The sequence below is a fragment of the Urocitellus parryii genome, chromosome X (assembly GCF_045843805.1).
Source record: "Urocitellus parryii isolate mUroPar1 chromosome X, mUroPar1.hap1, whole genome shotgun sequence".
NCBI lineage: Eukaryota > Metazoa > Chordata > Mammalia > Rodentia > Sciuridae > Urocitellus > Urocitellus parryii.
Window position 1 is genome coordinate 87,029,664 of NC_135547.1, and position 20,262 is coordinate 87,049,925.

At 39.9% G+C, this 20,262-nt stretch overlaps 1 protein-coding gene across 2 annotated transcripts in view; it reads left to right on the forward strand.

Moving 5' to 3' along the window:
- Positions 1-20,262, forward strand: part of Phf8 (PHD finger protein 8) — a 151,369-nt gene that overhangs the window by 16,787 nt on the left and 114,320 nt on the right. For both annotated transcript variants that reach the window (XM_026407417.1, XM_077793830.1), the window contains 4 exons: positions 14,848-14,933; positions 15,304-15,412; positions 18,511-18,671; positions 19,254-19,395. In XM_026407417.1, the coding sequence (XP_026263202.1) occupies positions 14,848-14,933; positions 15,304-15,412; positions 18,511-18,671; positions 19,254-19,395 (498 nt within the window). The remainder of the gene's footprint in view (positions 1-14,847; positions 14,934-15,303; positions 15,413-18,510; positions 18,672-19,253; positions 19,396-20,262) is intronic.

Below are 20,262 nucleotides of genomic sequence, written 5' to 3' on the forward strand. Positions count from 1 at the left end.
CTATTCTATCTCCTGGTGAAATTACTGATATACCCTTTGGAGAACTGGCTATAATTTTTATTTCACCTTCATAATCGGGATCAATTACCCCAGGACTTAATCATAAGTCCTTTTAGAGTAGAAGAGCTGCGTCCCAATAATAAGCCTACTGTTCCTTTGGGAAGAGGTCCTTTCACCCCTGTGGGAATGATTTGAACTCCCATCTCTGGAGTTAGTACTGATCTGGCGGAGGCGCAGATGTCCAACCCTGCGTTCCCTCTGGTTTGTCTGGTGAGGGATCTGATGGAAAATGTGTCCTGGGCACTACCCTGATGGGGTTGCTGGGTTCCTCCAGTGCTCCGTATATTTGTGGTTTTGGGCCCTGGAGCATTGGGCCCCCCTGTCCATTTTTTGGCACTGGTGTTGAGAGCCACAGCCAAAGGGGCCCCAGCAAACTTCGAGCTACCAGCAAACTTTCAGACTGCCAGCTGATGATTGCTCACAGCAGCCCCAGCAACATCTAGCTGATTGGCTCCTCTGCAGTGATGCTCATTGGGCTGTTTCCCTGCCCTTTCGGACCACGGAGCTGCTCATTGGAGGACTTCTTTGGCTCCCCCCACACGACCCAGCCAATTGGCCTCAAGAGCAGGAGGATTGTGGGAGGTGGAGAGGCTGGTGTTGGGGTGAGAGGCTTGTGGGAAGCCGGTGGTGGCAGTTGGGCTCTGAGCGTTTTTTCCTGAGGAGCTGTTTTGTTTGGCGTGTGTAGTTCTAAAAATAAAGTTAGTTTCTTTTGACAAGTGGCTCCTGAATTGTGCCCAGCCAGACTGCGGCACACTGGAGCCTGATGCCTTTCTCCATGATATTGTGGATAAACACCTGGTCCTTGTTCGTTTTTTGATAATGGAGTATCCTCTATGGTGGTTTGAGAGCGGCATTCATTAGCCCAATGTCTCCCTCTACGGCATTGTGGGTAAATACCCGGTATTCTACTCCTTTGATATCTAGTTTTGTTAAACCCTCCTCCTATGGGGCAATTCCTTTTAAAATGTCCTGTTTGTTCACAATTGTAGCATGTTCTTGGCCTGGCATCTAAAGCCTGTTTTACTGCAGCTGCCACAATTTGCCCTTGTTCATTAATGTCTCTGGCATCTAAAGCCTGTTTTACTGCAGCTGCCACAACTTGCTCTTGTTCATTAATGTCTCTACATAATTTAATATATGTGTTTAAATCTTCATGTTTCCATGGTCTAATGATATCTCTGCACCAACGATTTGCTTGGTCATAAGCCAGTTGTTTTATTAATGGCATTGCTTGTTCTGTATTCCCCAAAACTCTGGTAGCTGTTTGAATAAGCCTATCTACAAATTCAGCATAAGGTTCATTAGCTCCTTGTTTTACCTTAGATAATTGACCTTGTAAACCTCCATGTCCTTGTAAAGTCTTCCATGCCCTAATCGCCTCTACACCAATTTGTGGGTATACACCAGGATCATATGCAATTTGTTGCTGCTGATCCTCATAAGGTCCCTTTCCTAACAACATATCTAGATTTCTCTGAGGATAACCAGCTGCTGCATTTCGCCTAGCCGTCTCCTTGCAAAATTCCTCATTGGCAACCTTCCATAACAGGTATTGACCTCCATTTAGCACAGCTTTACACATATTAGCCCAATCTGCTGGCGTCATGTTCAAGTTGTTAATGGATTCGACCAAGCTTACAGTGAAGGGTGCTTGAGGACCATAGGTTGTTACAGCCTCTTTTAGCTGCTTCACTGTTTTGAAATTTAAAACATGGTGAATTCGCTGCCCTCCTACCGCAAATACAGGGCATGTTAATACTTGAGATCCTGTCTCAGGATCCCAACTCTCAACTGCGGGGGTTGGGAGCCTCCCAGCATATGGAGGTGGTGCTGTTGATTGGACACTTATGCCCTCTAGTGATAGAATGCTGTTAGTAGCAGTCTCCTGTAGAGGTGGTGCTGTTGGTTGGACACTTACGCCCTCTGATAGAAAGGTGTTAGTAGCAGTCTCCTGTTGTAACTTTTCCCCTGATGGCTTTTTCTGCTCTAAACTTTCTTCCTCTGTCTGACTAGTTCGAGAGACCTTCTCTTTTACTTGAATCTTTTCCTCTGTCTGACTAACTTGAGAGACCTTCTCTTTTACTTGAATCTTTTCCTCTGTCTGACTAACTTGAGAGACCTTCTCTTTTACTTGAATCAATGTCTTCTCCTTCCTTTACCATTGTCTGAACTGAAGGCTTTGGACTAAGCAAACAAGATACGAATGTCCACAATGGCAATGTGCCAACTGGCAGAGTCCCTGGGTTGTTCTTTTCTATTCTTTTTAAATCTTCACCATGATGGTTCCATTGTGATATATTTAACAACTCCTCCTTAAAAAGCCATGGGCTACATTTTTATATTGTATCAACGTATGCCCTGACTGCTCTTGATTTTACTGGGATGCCTCCTTCCTCTAACAATTTACTTAACACTCTTTCTGATCCCGTATTTCTACTATAATACAACCCAACTAGATGACGCCAAACAAAACTGAGACAGAATGAAATAAAAATGGAACAACACAAAATCATTATAGCCTTTCTATCCTCCTGACATATGCATCCGTCCTTTCTCCCTATCTGTTCCTCAGACGTAAATAGTTTTTCCTCAGATGTGAGTGGTTTTTCTTCCATCTCACTCTTCTCCAGGGACAGGCAACTTAAAACAAAAATGAAGCAAAACAAAAGATGAATCTTAAAATGGCTACCCATCCTCTTGCCCTGCCCTCAGGGGCGAGCAGTTTACTTACCCTCAGTTGCTCCCCGTGCGAGCCACCAAATGCCGCAGTCTGGCTGGGCACAATTCAGGAGCCACTTGTCAAAAGAAACTAACTTTATTTTTAGAACTACAAATGCCAAGCAAAACAGCTCCTCAGGAAAAACCCTCAGAGCCCAAATGCCACCACCGGCTTTCCACAAGCCTCTCTCACCACCCACAATCCTCCTGCTCTTGAGGCCGATTGGCTGGGTTGTGTGGGCGGAGCCAAAGAAGTCCCCCAATGAGCAGCTCCGTGGTCTGAAAGGGCAGGGAAACAGCCCAATGAGCATCACCGCAGAGGAGCCAATCAGCTAGATGTTGCTGGGGCCGCTGTGAGCCAATCATCAGCTGGCAGTCTGAAAGGGCAGGGAAACAGCTTAATGAGCATTTCCAATGAGCATCACCACAGAGGAGCCAATCAGCTAGATGTTGCTGGGGCCGCTGTGAGCCAATCATCAGCCGGCAGCTGAAAGTTTGCTGGCAGCTGGAAGTTTGCTGGGGCCCCTTCGGCTGTGGCTCTCAACATCTCCCCCTCTCTGTTTAAACAACAAGCATGTGGCTTAGGGACCGTGCCTGCCTTAGGTTGTCCAATAGTACATATGGTCCTTACCCGTTATCGGATGAGTTGACCTCAAGGCGTCAGCCTTCTGTCTTAGGTTGATACCATTGTCATTGGATCTTACCCGTCACTGACTACCGGTCCAGTATACAGCCACACCTGTGGAGAAGTACGAGCGGGGGATCAAACCTGGATCTCATGGACTCTTGCTATAGGATATAGTATAGTACTCTTCAGTTATTAGAAATTGTGGAAGGTAGGGAAAAATCAGGGTTTAAAAATTTATACATACTCCACATTTTTGTTCCAAGTAAAATCAAGTTAAAGTATATACCATTATTTTTGAAGCAGCAGAAGGATAAGCTGAAGCTTTAGGAATGTGTAACAAAGTAAAGTCCCAGCATTCATATTTAGGGCTTTCTAGATGTAATGCCTAGTCTGCAGAATTCCTACCTTAGAGAATGTTCTGTAGGATGTGGAGTTAGAAATGTCAAAAGGATAGTTTTTTTTTTCCCCTGTGGGATTCATAGAGATGTGTCTTGGAGTGATTTAATTTTTAAAAGAAAAATTTAAAGTCATTATAGATTCACCAGAAACTAAAAAAAAAAAAAAATATGTGGGGGTGTTCCTGTGTATCCTTCACCTAGTTTCCCCCATGGTAACATTTTGTCCTACTCTAGTACAGTATCAAAACCAGGAAACTCAGATTGGCACAATCCATTAATCCTATTCCAATCTCACCAGTTTTGCATGCACTCATCTGTGTATGCATATTTAGTTCTACACAATTTTATCACATTTGTAGATTCAGAAGGTAACCACCACAATCAATATACAGAACTGTTCCTTAATCACTGGGGTGTTATAATTTTTGGTTCAACCCACCTGGAATGTTTCTGGTGGTGAACATGTACCAAAGCCTGGGTGGTCAGCATCCCTGAGGGGGAGGGCACCATAGAAAATCAGGATACGTGGAAAATCTGATAGGCATCATGGATGGTCAGGACTAAGTTATAGCAGCTAAATGAGAATCCAGTTTGAAACAGGCCAGTGGCCTGGGAGTCAGTGAAACCTGTCCTATAATCCCAGCTCACCCATTTTCTAGTTCTGTGACTTTGGGCACATTGTTTCACATCTCTGTGCTTCCATTTTCTTAGCTTTAAAACATGGGTAATCTTAATTTTATATGGCTGCTGTGAGGTTTAACAAAGTCCAGAAAACATCTTTCACAGTCCTTGGCATAGTAGATTCTCAATTTCACCTGTCACTTGGATGATTCATACAATAAATATTTATTGAATAGATACAATATATTTGCTAAGGGGTAAGCTAAGAACTATGGAAGACAGAGATAAATTAAGATATAGGCTGTGACTTCTAGATAATCAGGCTAGGAAATTAGATGGAATGATTCATTTACTCACTATTTTTTTTTTTTTTTTTTTTGCTGGGAGGATACTGGAATTGAACTCAGAGGTACTCAACCACTGAGCCACATCCTCAGCCCTATTTTGTATTTTATTTATAGACAGGGTCTCACTGAGTTACTTAGTGTGTTGCCATTGCTGTGGCTGGCTTTGTCCTAACTCGTGATCCTCCTGCCTCAGCCTCCTGAGCCACTGGGATTACAGGCGTGCACCACAGTGCCTGGCCATTTATTCACTCATTTATGTATTCATTCAATACATAATGCTGGGCATTGTTCTAGACACTGTGTGAATGGATACAGCAATGGATGCGGAACAGGGAACTAACAGCTAAGTATGTCTTGTGTCAAGTGATGATAAATGGTATAGATAAAAGAATAGTAGGTGAGCAGAAGAGGGATGGCCACCCTCAGGACTGGAGGCCTGGTTATTTTACCTAGGGTGATTATGGATAGTTACATATGAGCAGATGCCTGCAGGAAATTGAGAAAAGAAACCATGCTGATAAGTCCAGGAAGAATGTTCCAGGTACAGAAAATAAAAGATTTGAGTGGAGAGCAGGTCTGTCATGTTATCATTTCAGTCACAGCCAAGAGGCCAATGCTATAGGAGCAGAATGAGTGAGGGGAGAGTAGTAGAAGTTGAATTTAAGGGTGGGGATTGGGGTGTAGATCACAAAGGGCAGTGATTCTCCAAGTGTGGTCCCTAGATGAGCAGGATCAGCATTACCTGGGAACTGGTTAGGCCAATTCTTGCATACTACCTCAGATTTACTGAATCAGAAACTTTGGGGGTGGGACCCAGGAGCCTGTTGTTTGAGAGCTTTTCAGATGATTCTGATGCATGCTTAAATTTAAGAACCACAGATATAAGCCCTATGGACTGTTGGAAGGTTTTGGATTTTTACTCTGGAAGGGATGGGAGCCACAGAAAGGTTTTGAGTAAAGGAGACCTGAGATCTGATTTAGGCTTTGACTTTTATGAGAACAGACTCAAGATGAGGAGCAAGTGTAGAAGCAGGGAAAAATTGGGGGTTACTGTCAATCATTATTTCCCAAAGTGTGGTTCTTGGACTAACAGTATGGGCATCACTTGGGAACTTGTTAGAAATTCACATTTATAAGACCCACCACAGGGCTGGGGTTGTGGCTCAGCAGTAGAGTGCTCACCTCGCACATGCGAGACCCTGGGTTCAATCCTCAGTGCCACATAAAAATAAGTAAGTGAAATAAAGGTGTTGTGTCCAACTACAACTAAAAAATAAAATATTTTTAAAAAGTTTAAAAAAAAAAAAACAAACCCACCTCAGACCTGCTGAATCAAATCTCTAGGGATGGGGCCTGGGAATCTATGTTTTTTTTTTAAGTATTTATTTTTTAGTTTTAGGTGGATACAATGTCTTTATTTTATGTGGTGCTGAGGATTGAACCCAGTGCCTCACACATGCTAGGCAAGTACTCTACCACTTGAGCCACAACCCAAGACCCCCTCACCCCGGAATCTATGTTTAAATAACCCCTCCATGTGTTTCTGATGTTCCTAAAATTTGAGGAAACACTAGTCTGGTTAGACAATGCTGTCTTAGACCATACTCCATGATGATGAAAAGTAGTTATATTTTTGAATACATATTCATACAGGATTTGCTGGCAGATAAGATTGAGAATTTGAAAGAAAGAAGTCAAGGATGACTGCTTTTTGAGGAGTTTTGTTATAAAGGGGAACAGAAATGCAGCAGTTACAAGAGGGTTGTTTTTTTAGAGAGAGAGAGAGAGATAAAGATAACAGCCTATTTTGTGTGCATGTCAGTTCATGTGAAGTTATTCTTTTGGTGCACTCAGAATTTAGTGAAGCCTGATATATGGCGGACTAATGTGTCTCAACTGGATAGACAAAGGAGTGCCCTGGAAACTTGTTCAGTGCATCTTGCACCCCTTCAGGTCCTCTGTGTCTGGAGGCCTGGGGAACCACTGATGAGAATGGTAGATGCCTCGTCTTCTGGTTTTACAATTGTGTTTTGTATGGTCAATGTGGTTTTAGGAAACCAGAGATTGACTTGAATTTTTCTGTTATGTTTTGAATGAAGGAAGGTAAAATATATTGCTTTCCCACCTTATTCATGAATGAAGATATACTTTCTAGGGCACAGGAGTAACAGGACCTGACTCCTTGAGTACTTTCAGAGAGCAGAGATTGAGCGGATCAGCCAGACAGGCTCTTGAGCAAACCTTGTAACCTCTCAGTCATCTCCAACCTTCAGCTCCCACTCAGTTCCATAATGCTGAAAGAATTGAGTGCCCACTTGTCTGTTCTTGGAGCATTTGGCTCTATTAATGACCCACATTATATTCTAGTTACATGTTTAGTGGTATATGAAGTCATGAATACCTGAAATTTTGTCCTGTTCTGCTATTTGCTAGTTTTGTTGGGGGGGGGGCATCAAATATTTTATTGAAGGTAAGTACTGAAGAAGCTGAAAAGGACAGTGAAATCTGATGTCCTTGGCAGGACTGGATTGTTTTCTCGAAGGACTGGATCTTGTCACCAAAAAGCACTTACTAGTTTTTAAATTTATTTTTTTTTATTTTTTGAGGGGAGATACCAGGAATTAAACTCAGGGGCACTGAACCACTGAGCCACACCCCCCAACCCTATTTTGTATTTTATTTAGTGACAGGGTCTCATTGAGTTGCTTTTGCTGAGGCTGGCTTTGCACTCAACATCCTCCTGCCTCAGCCTCCCAAGCCACTGGGATTACAGAGGTATGCCACCACACCCAGCTATATTTTTTTTAGTTGCCAGCAATTTGCTTAACTACTTGGACTCATATTGCCCATCTGTTAAATTATGATAATATTGATGGTGATGATAGCTATTATTTATCATGTGTCAGGTACTCTTAAATATGTTATCTATTTTAGCTTATTGAATCCTCATAACAACCCTATAAGGTGAATACTTCAATTTCACAGATTCAAAAACAGGCACAGAAAAAATTATATAATGCCTACTTACAGGTAGTAAGGGGCAAAGGTGAGATTCAAATCCAGACAGTTTGGTTTTCAAGTCTGTATTTTTAACCTCTGTGTTTTATGTCTCTGAATACTTTATTGAATGCCCTGACATTGTGGAGATTGAATATAATAATATATATTAAGTTTATAGCTCAGTTTTTTTCTCAGTTCCTTTTGTGTAGGCTTCAAATTTACTCATTCACTCACTGTCCTGTTACCTTGCTTTATTATTTTAGCACTTAAGAAACTATTCTGGCACCACCTGTTTGTCTCTCCTTCTAGAACATCCACTCCATGAGGGCCGTATCCTGTGTATAATGAATATCTGTTCATTTATGTATTCATTTATTTAATAAATATTTATTGAGTGCCTGTCATGTGCCAGGCTCTGCAGGACATGTTGGGGATAATTCATCTTAGTTTCAAGAACTGGACCTATAATAATTATCCTCTTCATTATGGAAGCCAATGAAAACAAAAGAGTACTGACCATTCTGGGTTTCAGGTGGTAATTATTAAGACAGTGCAACCAGAAATCCAATTTTCTTTCTCTTAAATATTTTTATTAGTTATTGATGGACCTTTATTTATTTAATTGTGGTGCTGAGAATCGAACTCTGTGCCTCATGCATGCTAGGCAAGCACTCTACCACAGAGCCACAACTCCAGCCCCCAGAAACCCAATTTTCATCTGTCTTCCTGATCTCAGGAGTTACTTAGGTCAGTGAATGTTGAGTAAGACAGCAAAATGGAGAAGGCAAGGACTTTGTTGGTCAGAATATATAGTCTAGTTAATGTAGTAAGGGCAGACAGCAACTAAGTGAGCAGTTGCAGGTCAGTATGGTGAGGACTGAAATAGGGATAAGAGTGTGTGTGTGTAGGTGGGGGATGCCACAGCAGGAGGGAAGAAGAATGGGAATGGTCCAGGTAGAGGGAGCCATGTGTGATGAAGCCCAGAGATAAGAAAGAACATAATACAGAGAGTTCAGCTGGCTTTTTGTTTTTAGTTTTCTTGTTTTGAGGTGCTAGGGATAGAACTCAAGGCTTCATCCATGCTGGCAAGTGTTCTACCACTGACATCCCCAGCCTGCTTTTTAAGGTCAGGATGGATTCATGTGCATATGATTACTGTAATCACATGAGGCCCCACACCTGAGATTATTGCTCTGACATTGTTCTGAAATTCTTAATAATTTTACTTTTGAATTTGTTTTGTGTGTGGTGAGACAGTGGAGCATGTGCTAGAAATTTAGAACATTTATTCAGACACTATTTTAAACACTTTATGTTTATTTATTTACTTACTTATTTATATTTTGGGTACTGGGCATTTAACCCAGGGGTACTTTACTACTAAGTCACGTCCCCAGCCCTTTTTATTTTTTATTTTGAGACAGGGTCTCATTAAGTTGCTGACTCTGGCCTGGAATTTGAGATCCTTCTGCCTCAGCCTCCTAAATCACTGCCATTATAGGCATGCACCACCATGCCTAACAGCTCATTTACTTTAGATAATTGAAGGATGAGGAAACTGAAGCACAGAGGGGTTAAATATAAAGCTAGTAAGCAGCATTCCCAGAATTTTATTTTATTTTTTCCACGTTACTTGGGATTGAACCCTGGGGCACTCTACCACTGAGCTATATCACCAGTCCTTTTTATTTTTTATTTTGAGACAGGCTCTTGCTAAATTGCTGAGACTGGCATTCATTTTGCGATCCTCCTGCCTCAGCCTCCCAAGTTTCTGGGATCATAGTCTTGTGCTACCATGTCCCCAGTGCATAGCCAGGATTTAAATATAGTTGAAGTGCTAGGAATATAGCTCAGTGGTAGAGCCCTTGCCTAGCATGGGTGAGGCCCTGGATTTAATCCCTGGCATTACATATAAAAAAACAAAAATGGAAAGTCCCAACAAAAGACAAAGAACCACAGGTGGTCTGTCTCTAAAGACTGATTTCTTTTTTTTTGTTGGGGGGTACTGGGGATTGAACTCGGGGGCATTCAACCACTGAGCCACATTCTCAGCCCTGTTTTGTATTTTATTTAGAGACAGGGTCTCACTGAGTTGCTTAGTGCCTCGCTTTTGCTGAGCCTGGCTTTGAACTTATGATCTTCCTACCTCATCCGCCTGAGCTGCTGGGATTACAGGCATGTGCCACAGCACCTGGCAAGACTGAATTCTTAAGTAGATGCTAGATATCTACTTCAGAATATAGTGAAGGGAAGGGATGAGAGGCAAGTCAATGATGGCTGCCAGGTTTCCTGGCTTAAGTGTCTGGTGAAGTTATGGTACCATTTGTTGAAGTAGGGAAAGAGAGAGAGAGAGAGAGAGAGAGAGAGAGAGAGAGAGAGAGAGAGAGAGAGAGAGAGAGAGAGAGAGAGAGAGAGAGAGAAAGAGAGAGAGAGAAAGAGAAAGGGAGAAAGTGAAGGTTTAGGGGCTGACAGGAGGAGAAATGTAGTTTTCATGTTGAATTTTAAGTATATAAATGGGCTATCAAGTAGAAATACTCATTAGGAATTTGGAGGAAGATTATGAATCTCAGCTGAAATACCTGGTGTTGAGTTCTAAGTGTATACAGGACACATGGACCTGAGAGTGAGATCAGTGAGGGAAAGTGAGGAACTAGTGTCTAGGCAGTATTTATAGACTAGACAAGAGAAAAAGTTCACTAGGAAACAGAAGGAACAGATAGAGACAAATATGACTATATTATATCCCTGTTCACAATCCTCCTATGACTCCCTAGTTTTTTACTCGGGAAAAGCCAAAGTCCTTAACAGTGTCCTACAAAACTCTACTATATGAGCTTATTTCTTTCCTGAACTGTTACTATCTTCCTCACTCTCTATTCCAGAGCAACATTCCTCCTTTCTGTTGTTTGAATATTCTAGGCATGCTATTCTAATTGGGGTATTCTTCCCACATATCCATATGGTCTGCTCTCTTATTGTCTTGAGGTCTTTATTCAAAACTCATTTGGTTATTCTTTCCCTGATTTCCCTAACCTATTATTTCACCACCACAATCATTTTTTTCCTCACCCCCATTGTGTGTGTGTGTGTGTGTGTGTGTGTGTGTGTTTGTGTGTGAACTTGTATACACAGGTTGGACATCCCTAATCTGATATCTGAAGTACTCTGAAATTTAGATTTTCATGTTACAGGTACTCAAATAGTTAAGAATATACACATATACATGGGCAACCCATGGGTACCCTGGTGCCTATTCCTTAGCTAATGTTTAATGAGATAACATTTAATGAATATCTGCCAGGCCATGGTTCAGGGCCTGGTAAGACAAAGATACAAAACAAGGCAGTGTGTGTGTGTGTGTGTGTGTGTGTGTGTGTGTGTGTGTGTATGTATGCAAATGTTCCAAAATCTGAAAAACTTGAAAATCTGAAGCACTTCTTATCCCAAGCATACTCAACTGATGTACACACATATATTCTCTTTCCTGCTTTAATTTTTCTATTTGGCTCTTCTCACTATCTAATTACAATACACATCACTGATTGATTGTATTGGTTTATCTTGTTTCTTGTTTGCATTCCCTGCAAGAATGTCAGCTCTATGAGGGCAGGGATTTTTATATGCCTGTTTTGTATCTTTGTCTTACCAGCCCCTAAACCATGGCCTAGTAGATATTCATTAAATATTATCTCATTAAACATTAGCTAAAGGAATAGGCATCAGCATTCCCATGGGGTGTTATGAAAGTCAGGGGTAGAAATCTTATCAATGGAGAGAGTGCAGGGCTTGAAGTATGGAAATGGTGCCAAGAAGTCAAGTGAGATAAAGGAGATAAGTGCTTAATGCATATATTAATGAAGAGATTAGGGTCATTGGTGAGATCTGTTTTAAAGAAGCTGGGAACTACAGTCACCCTATATAGCAGGCAATGAGAAAGTAAATATTGCAACCCTAAAAATAATTTTCATCATTTTGAATCTGGTAGAACACCTCTGGTTATTATTGAGCAACTATGAGTGATAGGGAAACTTTCTACTATATATACTACTGTGCCTTTTGAAGATTGTACCATGTACAACTATAACCTATTCAAAAAAAGGGTAATTATGAAATATATAGGTTTGGATGAGAAGAGTTAGAGAGGATCAGATAGCAGTGAGGAAAGGAAAGTGCATAGATGGGTCTTATCTTTTTGTTTGCAAAGATCAATGGGTTTGTTTAAATGCTGTTTTGAAAGAGGTAAAGAGGAAGAAGTTGCAGATACTGCAGAAAGAAGGAATAATTGATTGAAAATGTAAGAAAAGATGTAACCTGGATTTAAGCACTGGCTTTAGAAGGAAAGAAAGGGGTACTTTCATTGTAGGAGGAGGAAAAGATGGATTTATAAGGAGGTAGATTTGGTGGTGGGAAGATTAGATAGTTTCTATCTGATTACTTCATTTTCTCTAAGAAGTAGGAAGCAAGGTTATTTGCTGAGAAAGAAGAGGGAAGTAGTAGATCAGAGATTTGAAATCCACTGTGGATCATGGGGAAGAGCTGAGTAGGGAATTTTTGGAGGATTATTTTGGACAGTGTAAACTTAACGTGCCCCCAATACAATGTGTGATTTCTTTCTAGCCACATCCAGTGGTACAATTTTATGTAGTTGGATTGAGCCATGGTTGGAGTTTACATGGGGTGGAAGGCAGTTGGGCAAGTGAGGATATCTGTAAGAGAATGCTGGAGGGAGGAATAGTGGATCTTTTTCTTTCTTTCTTTTCCCAAAACTTGGGATCAAACCCAGGGCCTTGATCATGCTAGGCAAGCACTGAGCTACATCCCCAGTGTCCCCACTCCATTTTGGTATTGGAAATTGAACCTGGGATGCTTTATCACTGAGCCACATCCCTGGTTCTTTTTTATTTTCTATTTTGAGACATCGTCTTTCTAAGTTTCTGAGGATCTTGCTAAGTTGTTGAGTCTGTCCTCGAACTTGTGATCCTCTTGCCTCAGCCTCCTTAGTGTCACAGTATCTGCTCACAGCTTTTTAATTTTATTTTGAAAATAGAGTCTTGCTAAGTTGCCCAGACTGGCCTTGAATTTGATACTCCTGCCCCAGCCTCCTGATTAGGTTATGGTTGCAGGTGATCCCCACCATACCCAGCTATGGAGTCTAAGCTAGATAGGAAAATAGAACAAAGTTGAGAAGAGGTGAATAGGTGAAAAGTAGAAGGATCAAGATATTCTAAGGACAAAGCAAGGTGTAGTGAGTGAGTGCTGGAAGTATATACTTGTGGTCAGAGAGAGTGATGTATAAATTTCATATTCCAGAGATGAAGCAATTGCTCTTTGTTGACAATATCTGGGGGTGGCCATGAAAGTTGGTAGCTGAAATAGGAGTGGAGTTAATAGTGTTGGAAGATGAGAAAATCAAAGAACTAAGAGCCCAGGATGTTGGGCCTCCATGTTGATGCTGATACCACATAGTATATTGGCAGGACTTAGGGTAAAATGAATCTGTGAGTAGGTTCTTCAGTGGTAAAGGGGGATTTAATGGGGAAATGGGTACTGGCAGTGATGAAAAAGAACAGAAAGTAGTACAGCTACATAGTATGAAACTGAGAGGAATGGGAGATCTTACACAAAGGTAGAGGAGAGGTGATCTTATCTCACTCGAGGGTAAGGGTGATATCTGCTCACAGTGCTGCCCTGAGTTATGACAGGATCTTGGGGAACTTAGAGCTTCTGTTTGCAAGGCAAGAGCTTCCACTTGCAAGGTGTACAATGCTTCTTAGACTTTCTGTGGCAAAGGATCCAGGGTATTTTTTTCTTTATTTCTGGTCTATAATAGACCAATCCTTTTCCAAAATAAATTTTTTACTTAGCTAATATTTTTGTTCATACTATTTTTCTATCACTTATTGATTACTTACTGTGTGCCAGATTGTGCAATATACTTTCGTGATTGAGTCTTTAAAGAAAACCCCTCAAAGTTTATATTGATAGCCACAATTTATTGATAAGCTATAGGTTTACAGACACAGGATTATTATTTGGGAATATTGTGGTGTGTTGGGGTCTTGATCCCAGACAGTATATGAGCATGGTCCAATTTCATTGTAGAGACAGAAAATACAAATAAAAAGCAAGAAATAATCACTCATAAACATTATTAACTATAAAATATTTTTAGTGGTTTTGATTTAATAAAGGATCTCAATAGTTTAAAATTTGGATTATATGTTGATTGTTGATTATACGTTGATTTTGTGGCACTGGGGATTGAACTGAGGGACTCACACATTCTAGGCAAGTGCTCTACCACTGTTTTATATGCCCAGCCCTCTGCTATATGTTGAAAAAGTGTTTTGGATATATTGGGTATATAATTAAATAAAATACTATTAAAATTAATTTCCCTATTTCTTTTTACCTTTTAAATGTGGCTATTTAGAACACATAAAATTACATATTTGGTTCATATTATATTTCTGTGGATAGAATCTCTTCTAGCTTTGACTATTTTAAGTCTTAATGAAGCTTTACTGTGTGTAGCTTTGTCATAATTATTTTAGATCAGAAGAAATTTTGCATTGATGAAAATGTTTTATAATCTGTTCAATATGGTAGCAACTAACTACATGTGGCCACTGAACACTTGAAATGTAGCTAGTGTGATAGAGGAACTGAATTTTATTTTTTTAATTTATTACTTTTTTATTTTTGTGGTGCTAGGGATTGAACTCAGGGCTTTGTGCATGTGGGGCAAGCACTCTACCAATCCCCAGCCCTTGTATTTTGTTTTATTTTAAAATTTTTGTTGTTGTTGTAGATGGACAGTATGCCTTTATTTTATTTGTTTTATTTTTATGTGGTGCTAATGATTGAACCCAGTGACTCACACATGCTAGGTGCCCTGCCACTGAGCTATAGCCCAGCCCAAGGAACTGCATTTTAAATTTACTTAATTTTAATTAAATGTAAATAGTCATATGTAATAGCTACCATGCTGACAAGCTACTGTACTGAACAACACTGTTCTATACCTTATGAAAATAATATTTTTATAAACCTTGGCCGTTTTTTTCTTTTCCAGTTGTGTTGGAGTTGAAGAGGAGAAGGCTGCTGACATTGACCTGTACCACTGCCCCAACTGTGAGGTCTTACATGGTCCCTCCATTAGTAAGTAGATCTTAGAGTTTCCATCAGAAGTTGGTCTAAAGGAGGGAGAGAACAAAGGAAGCTTGGGAGGGTGATTGCCTTTGTCTGAGTGCTTCAGATTCATCATCTTTAGGAAATAGCAGAAACCTGTGTAGGTCAGCAGCTGCTGCAACAAGAGGACAGAAATGTATAGCTTTACCTGCCTTCCTTCCCAGGGATTGCCCAGAGAAAGCACCCATCTTCAATAGGAACTTTCCTGAGTCTGAGAGCCTCATTGACTCCTGGTATTTTTGGGGGTTGATAGACAGGAAGAAACTGTTGAGGCCTTTGTTCTTGGAATCATAGATCACGGGCACTCTGACTCATGATCTTGTGTCTTTTTCTGGCTTAGTGAAAAAACGCCGTGGATCTTCAAAAGGGCATGAAACACATAAGGGGAAGCCAGTGAAGACTGGGAGCCCTATGTTCATTCGAGAACTCCGCAGTAGGACTTTTGACAGGTGAGGACCTTAGGGCTCTGGGAGGCTGGAACCCATCTCTTCTCAACTTTTCCAATGTCTGTGCTATTAGGTGTCACCCCATTCATGGACATTTTCTGGGCTCCTTAAGTTCCCTCTGGGGAGGAAATTTCTGTTTTGGTCAGTTTCTGATAAATAATAGCTAAAGTTTAATTTGATGTGCATAATATATTATAGTCCACTTGTAAAAATTTGTCCTAGCATGTGTAATACCCTAAGTTCAGTCCCCACCACTGCAAATAAACAAACAAGAACGTGCAGTAATTGGGAGGTAGTAGTCCCAAAAGCCAGAAGATGATATTTATATGCCCCCACAAAGTGTTAGAACCGGCTGGAAGGAATCTTTAAAAATAAGTAAATTTAATTCTCTCATTGTAGAGAAGGAAAAACTTTGTTTTTGGTACTAGGGATTAATTGCTGCTTATAATGAACTCTTATCAGATTCCTAACCATGACCATTCTAAGTCTTTTTTCATCCATAGACCTTTATTATTGTTGTTGTTGTGAATATTATGAGGATTGAACCCAGTGGCTATACCCCTGAGCTACATCCCAGCCCCCTTTTTTAATTATGAGACAGCATTTTGCTAAGTTGCTTAGGGCATTGCTAAGTTGTTGAGGCTGGTCTTGAACTTAAAAACTTACTGCCTTAGTCTGTTGAGATGCTGGGACTACAGGTATGCACTGCCATGCTGGGCAGAGAAGAGGAAACATTTTAAAAATAAAAATTTTTGAGTGGTCATCTATTTCTTTTTTCAATCAAAAAGAAGTTTCTTTTTCCTTTTTTTATTGAGCTGCCTTATTAAAAATAGATTAAATAATTTATGAATTGAGCAAAGATAATGAGTTGAAAGTTAATGAATGAAGAACTCTTTTACTTGTTTTTTTTGGAGGGGGCATTTTCAGGTTTTCTGTGATTGAAGTGTTATTTAGGATTAAGTATTATTTTTTTTCATCTTAATATTTTTTTTTTTTTGCTTTTTTTTTAAAGGCCTGTGAGTCTCTTCTCCACCCCAGACCTCTTAGGTCCTTCCTAAGTCATTTAATATCTTGTGAATTATTTCAAAAATAACCTTGCATGTATGTTTCTTTTTCTTCTTTTTATAAACAAGGGATTGAACCAGTGGCACTTAATCACTCAGCCACATCCCTGGTTCTTTTTAGTTTCTATTTTGAAAGGGGTCTTGCTGAGGGCCTTGCTGAATTGCTGAGCCTAGCTTTGAACTTGTGATCCTCCTGCCTCAGCCTCCCACGCTGCTGGGATTGCAGGTATGTGCTAATGTGCTCAGCTCTTTTCATTTTTGGACACAAATGGAAACCATATATTCATCTTCCTTTTTTAACTTAAACTATATATCTTGGAGATAAATCCATAACACATATACTGATGTTCTTCATTCTTTTTAAGGCTATTTAGTATTACATTATTTGGATACAACATTTATTTAACTAGTTCTCTATTGATGAACATTTAAGTTGTGCAGATATTTTGGTATTAGAAAAATACTTCTGTGAATATCTATGTACTTAACATTTTTGCATATGTGGTGAACATATATGTAGATTTACTGTCTTTCAGTGAAATTGTTAGGTCAAAGAGGCTGGGCTTTAAAATTTTAAATGTTGCCATTTTTTTCATTGTGTTTGCACCATTTCATACTTCCACAGACAATGTGTTAAGGGTGCTGATTTCCCTATATCCTAGCCAACATTATTTATTATCAAACTATTTTTGCCCTTCTGATAAGATAAAATGAAATATTTTTGTTTCTACTTATATTACTTTAATTATGAAGGAGGTAAATAGATTTTTGTACATTTATATGTCATCTTTCTTTTTTAAATATTTATTTTTTAGTTGTAGTTGGACACAATACCTTTATTTTATTTATTTATTTTTATGTGGTGCTGAGGATTGAACCCGGGGCCTCACATGTGTTTTTGAGCTCTCTACCGCTGAGCCACAATCCCAGCCCTTATCTTTATTTCTTTGTCTGGTAACCATCTGCTTATATTGATAATTTTTCAATTGTTTTACTGTTTCTTAGTAATTTATAACAGCTTTCCTTGAAGAAATTTTTAATTTTTTATTTAGTTAAATTTATTTATTACTAATTTTAGTGACTACTGGGCCTTGGCACTTCATGGTTTTTCCACTACCCTTATGGCTTTAGTTTTTGCAATTTAATCTTTGGGCCACTTAGAGTTAGATAGATATTAAGCTCTTAATATGTTTGTCCTAACACAACTTGTCAAATAGTCTATTATCTTTTTTTTTTTTTTTGTGGTGCTGGGGATTGTACCCAGGGTCTTGTGCCCACTAAGCACATGCTCTGCTACTGAGGTACATCCCCAGCTAGTCTATTATCCTTTTTTGTTAGTACCAGGGATGGAACTCAGGGGCACTCAACCACTGAGCCACATCCCTAGCCTTATTATGTATTTTATTTAGAGACAGGGTGTCACTGAGTTGCTTAGCACCTCGCTTTTGCTGAGGTTGGCTTTGAACTTGATTCTCCTGTCCTAGCCTCCCAAGCTTCTGGGATTATAAGTGTGCATCAGCATGCCAGGCTTAAGTCTTTTATCTTTTTACCAGCATGTTCTTTTTAAAACTCCTGTTGGGCTGGGATTGTGGCTCAGTCGTAGAGCAATTGTTTAGCACATGTGAGGCCCTGGGTTCAATCATCAGCACCACATAAAAGTAAATAAATAAAATAAAGGTATAAAAATATTTTTAAAAAATAAAAAAAAAGAAACACTCTTGTTTCCTAGCTGATTAAGAATGTTGAGAAAATAATCTTATTAGATGTGTCTTTTCTTCCTAGGCAGGCTGTTCCTGATTTCTTCTTTTGTCATCCAGAGAAAAGCACCCTATTGACTGGATATTCCTAAACTTTGCCAATGACCTTATCTTTAGCCTTGGACAGGTTGTTTCTTCCCTGGCACATGAGGTTTATGCCATTAGTCACCAGTTCATATGAGGCTCCCCGGGGATGACCCCACTCTTTGAGTAATAGCTTCCCATGAGGCCTTTAGTGAGCCCAGCCTCAGACTCAAGATTTCTTTCCTGTGGCCCACAGCTCAGATGAAGTAATTCTGAAGCCCACTGGAAATCAGTTGACTGTGGAATTTCTGGAAGAGAATAGCTTCAGTGTACCCATCCTGGTCTTGAAGAAGGATGGGTTGGGAATGACGCTGCCCTCGCCATCATTCACTGTGAGGGATGTGGAACACTATGTTGGTAAGACACTGCAGATCCTCTTAACTGACATATTCCACTCTTACCAAGGTCTATGTCCCTTTCCCTCCAATCCACCTTTTGCATTTACTTTCTATCATCTTGGGCATCTGAATAGCTTACCTGGAGTCATTCTTGGGTAAATCTAGAGCCAAAATCTTAAGTTTCCTCTTTTTTCCTCTTAATAGACCACAAAAATTAGGTTGAGCCCCATTTTTGCCTGTGGAATTTTAGGGATCATGGCTTTATTGTCCTCAGTTGATAAGTGTCTTTGACTCTTACCCTCATATGCCAGTTGTTACTCTGGACATGATTTTGGGGGGATAGAAGAAGAGAATAAGGAAATACGGCCAAGGAAGGTAGGATGTACTCTATGTGGAACTCTGTGTCAGGTAGTTTCATAGTCCTAGCAAACCTGGACCCACCACATAGGTCTACCTCCTTAATGCACACACACACGTGCATACATATATACATCATTCAAGGACAGTAGTTTTGAGTAAAAGGCCATATGCTTGTGATAAACCAGTGAGTCTTCCCCTTTCCTTGATTTCACTTGGTACAGAACCAATCTCTTTACTCTAGGTTCTGACAAGGAGATTGATGTGATTGATGTGGCCCGTCAGGCTGACTGCAAGATGAAGCTTGGTGATTTTGTGAAATATTATTACAGCGGGAAGAGGGAGAAAGTCCTCAATGTCATTAGTTTGGAATTCTCTGATACCAGGTAGGAGGGCAAGGGTAACAAAAAAAAAAAAATCTGACAAAGTGTCTGCAACTGCTGGTATGCTGAGTATATATTTGTGTTCCTTTCCCTTTTTCCTGGTAGTTTTAGCCTTTGGGATGGGATTTGTGTTATACTTTATCATGAAAGACTATCTGAGATAGCTTACAGAGATGCAGAGAGGGGGAAAAGAGAATATTAGAATATTAGAACAAAGGAAAATAAAGGTGGAAAAATAGGGAGCATATGATAGTACTCTGCACATGCCATGCAATGTATGAATGTCTGGATAGTCGGGGTGGACTGAGTTTTCACTGAATTTTTTAAAAGTTGGAACAAAGAGGAGAGTGCAACATTATAAGATCTGTGGTTTTATAAGGGATAAAATCAAGCAGATGTTTCAGAGTAACACTTGTTTACCTAGAACTGATTCCCTGAGAGGTTTCACTAATGACTTCTCATAAAGAAGATACTATGAGGGGCTGGGGTTGTGGCTCAGTAGTGGAGCACTTTCCTCACACCTGTGAGGCACTGGGCTCAATCCTCTGCACCACATAAAAACAAACAAAATGAGGGTATCGTGTCCATTTACAACTAAAAATATATATATATAAATAAATAAATAAATAAAAGATACTATTATGTGGAGATGATACAATAACTGTTATAAACTAATTGCCAAGTATGGATAGTATGAGCATTTAGTGGAAGAAACAACTACCTTCTCCTGGGAAAGGCTGTGGTGTTGGGGTTTGGATTTTGGGAACTGTGTGAAATAAAGATGCTGATCCAACTTATACATGGAAAGAACTTGTTCTGTCTTATCTGTCAATGAGATACTGGGATTTTATTCAGGCATCATCCTTCAGT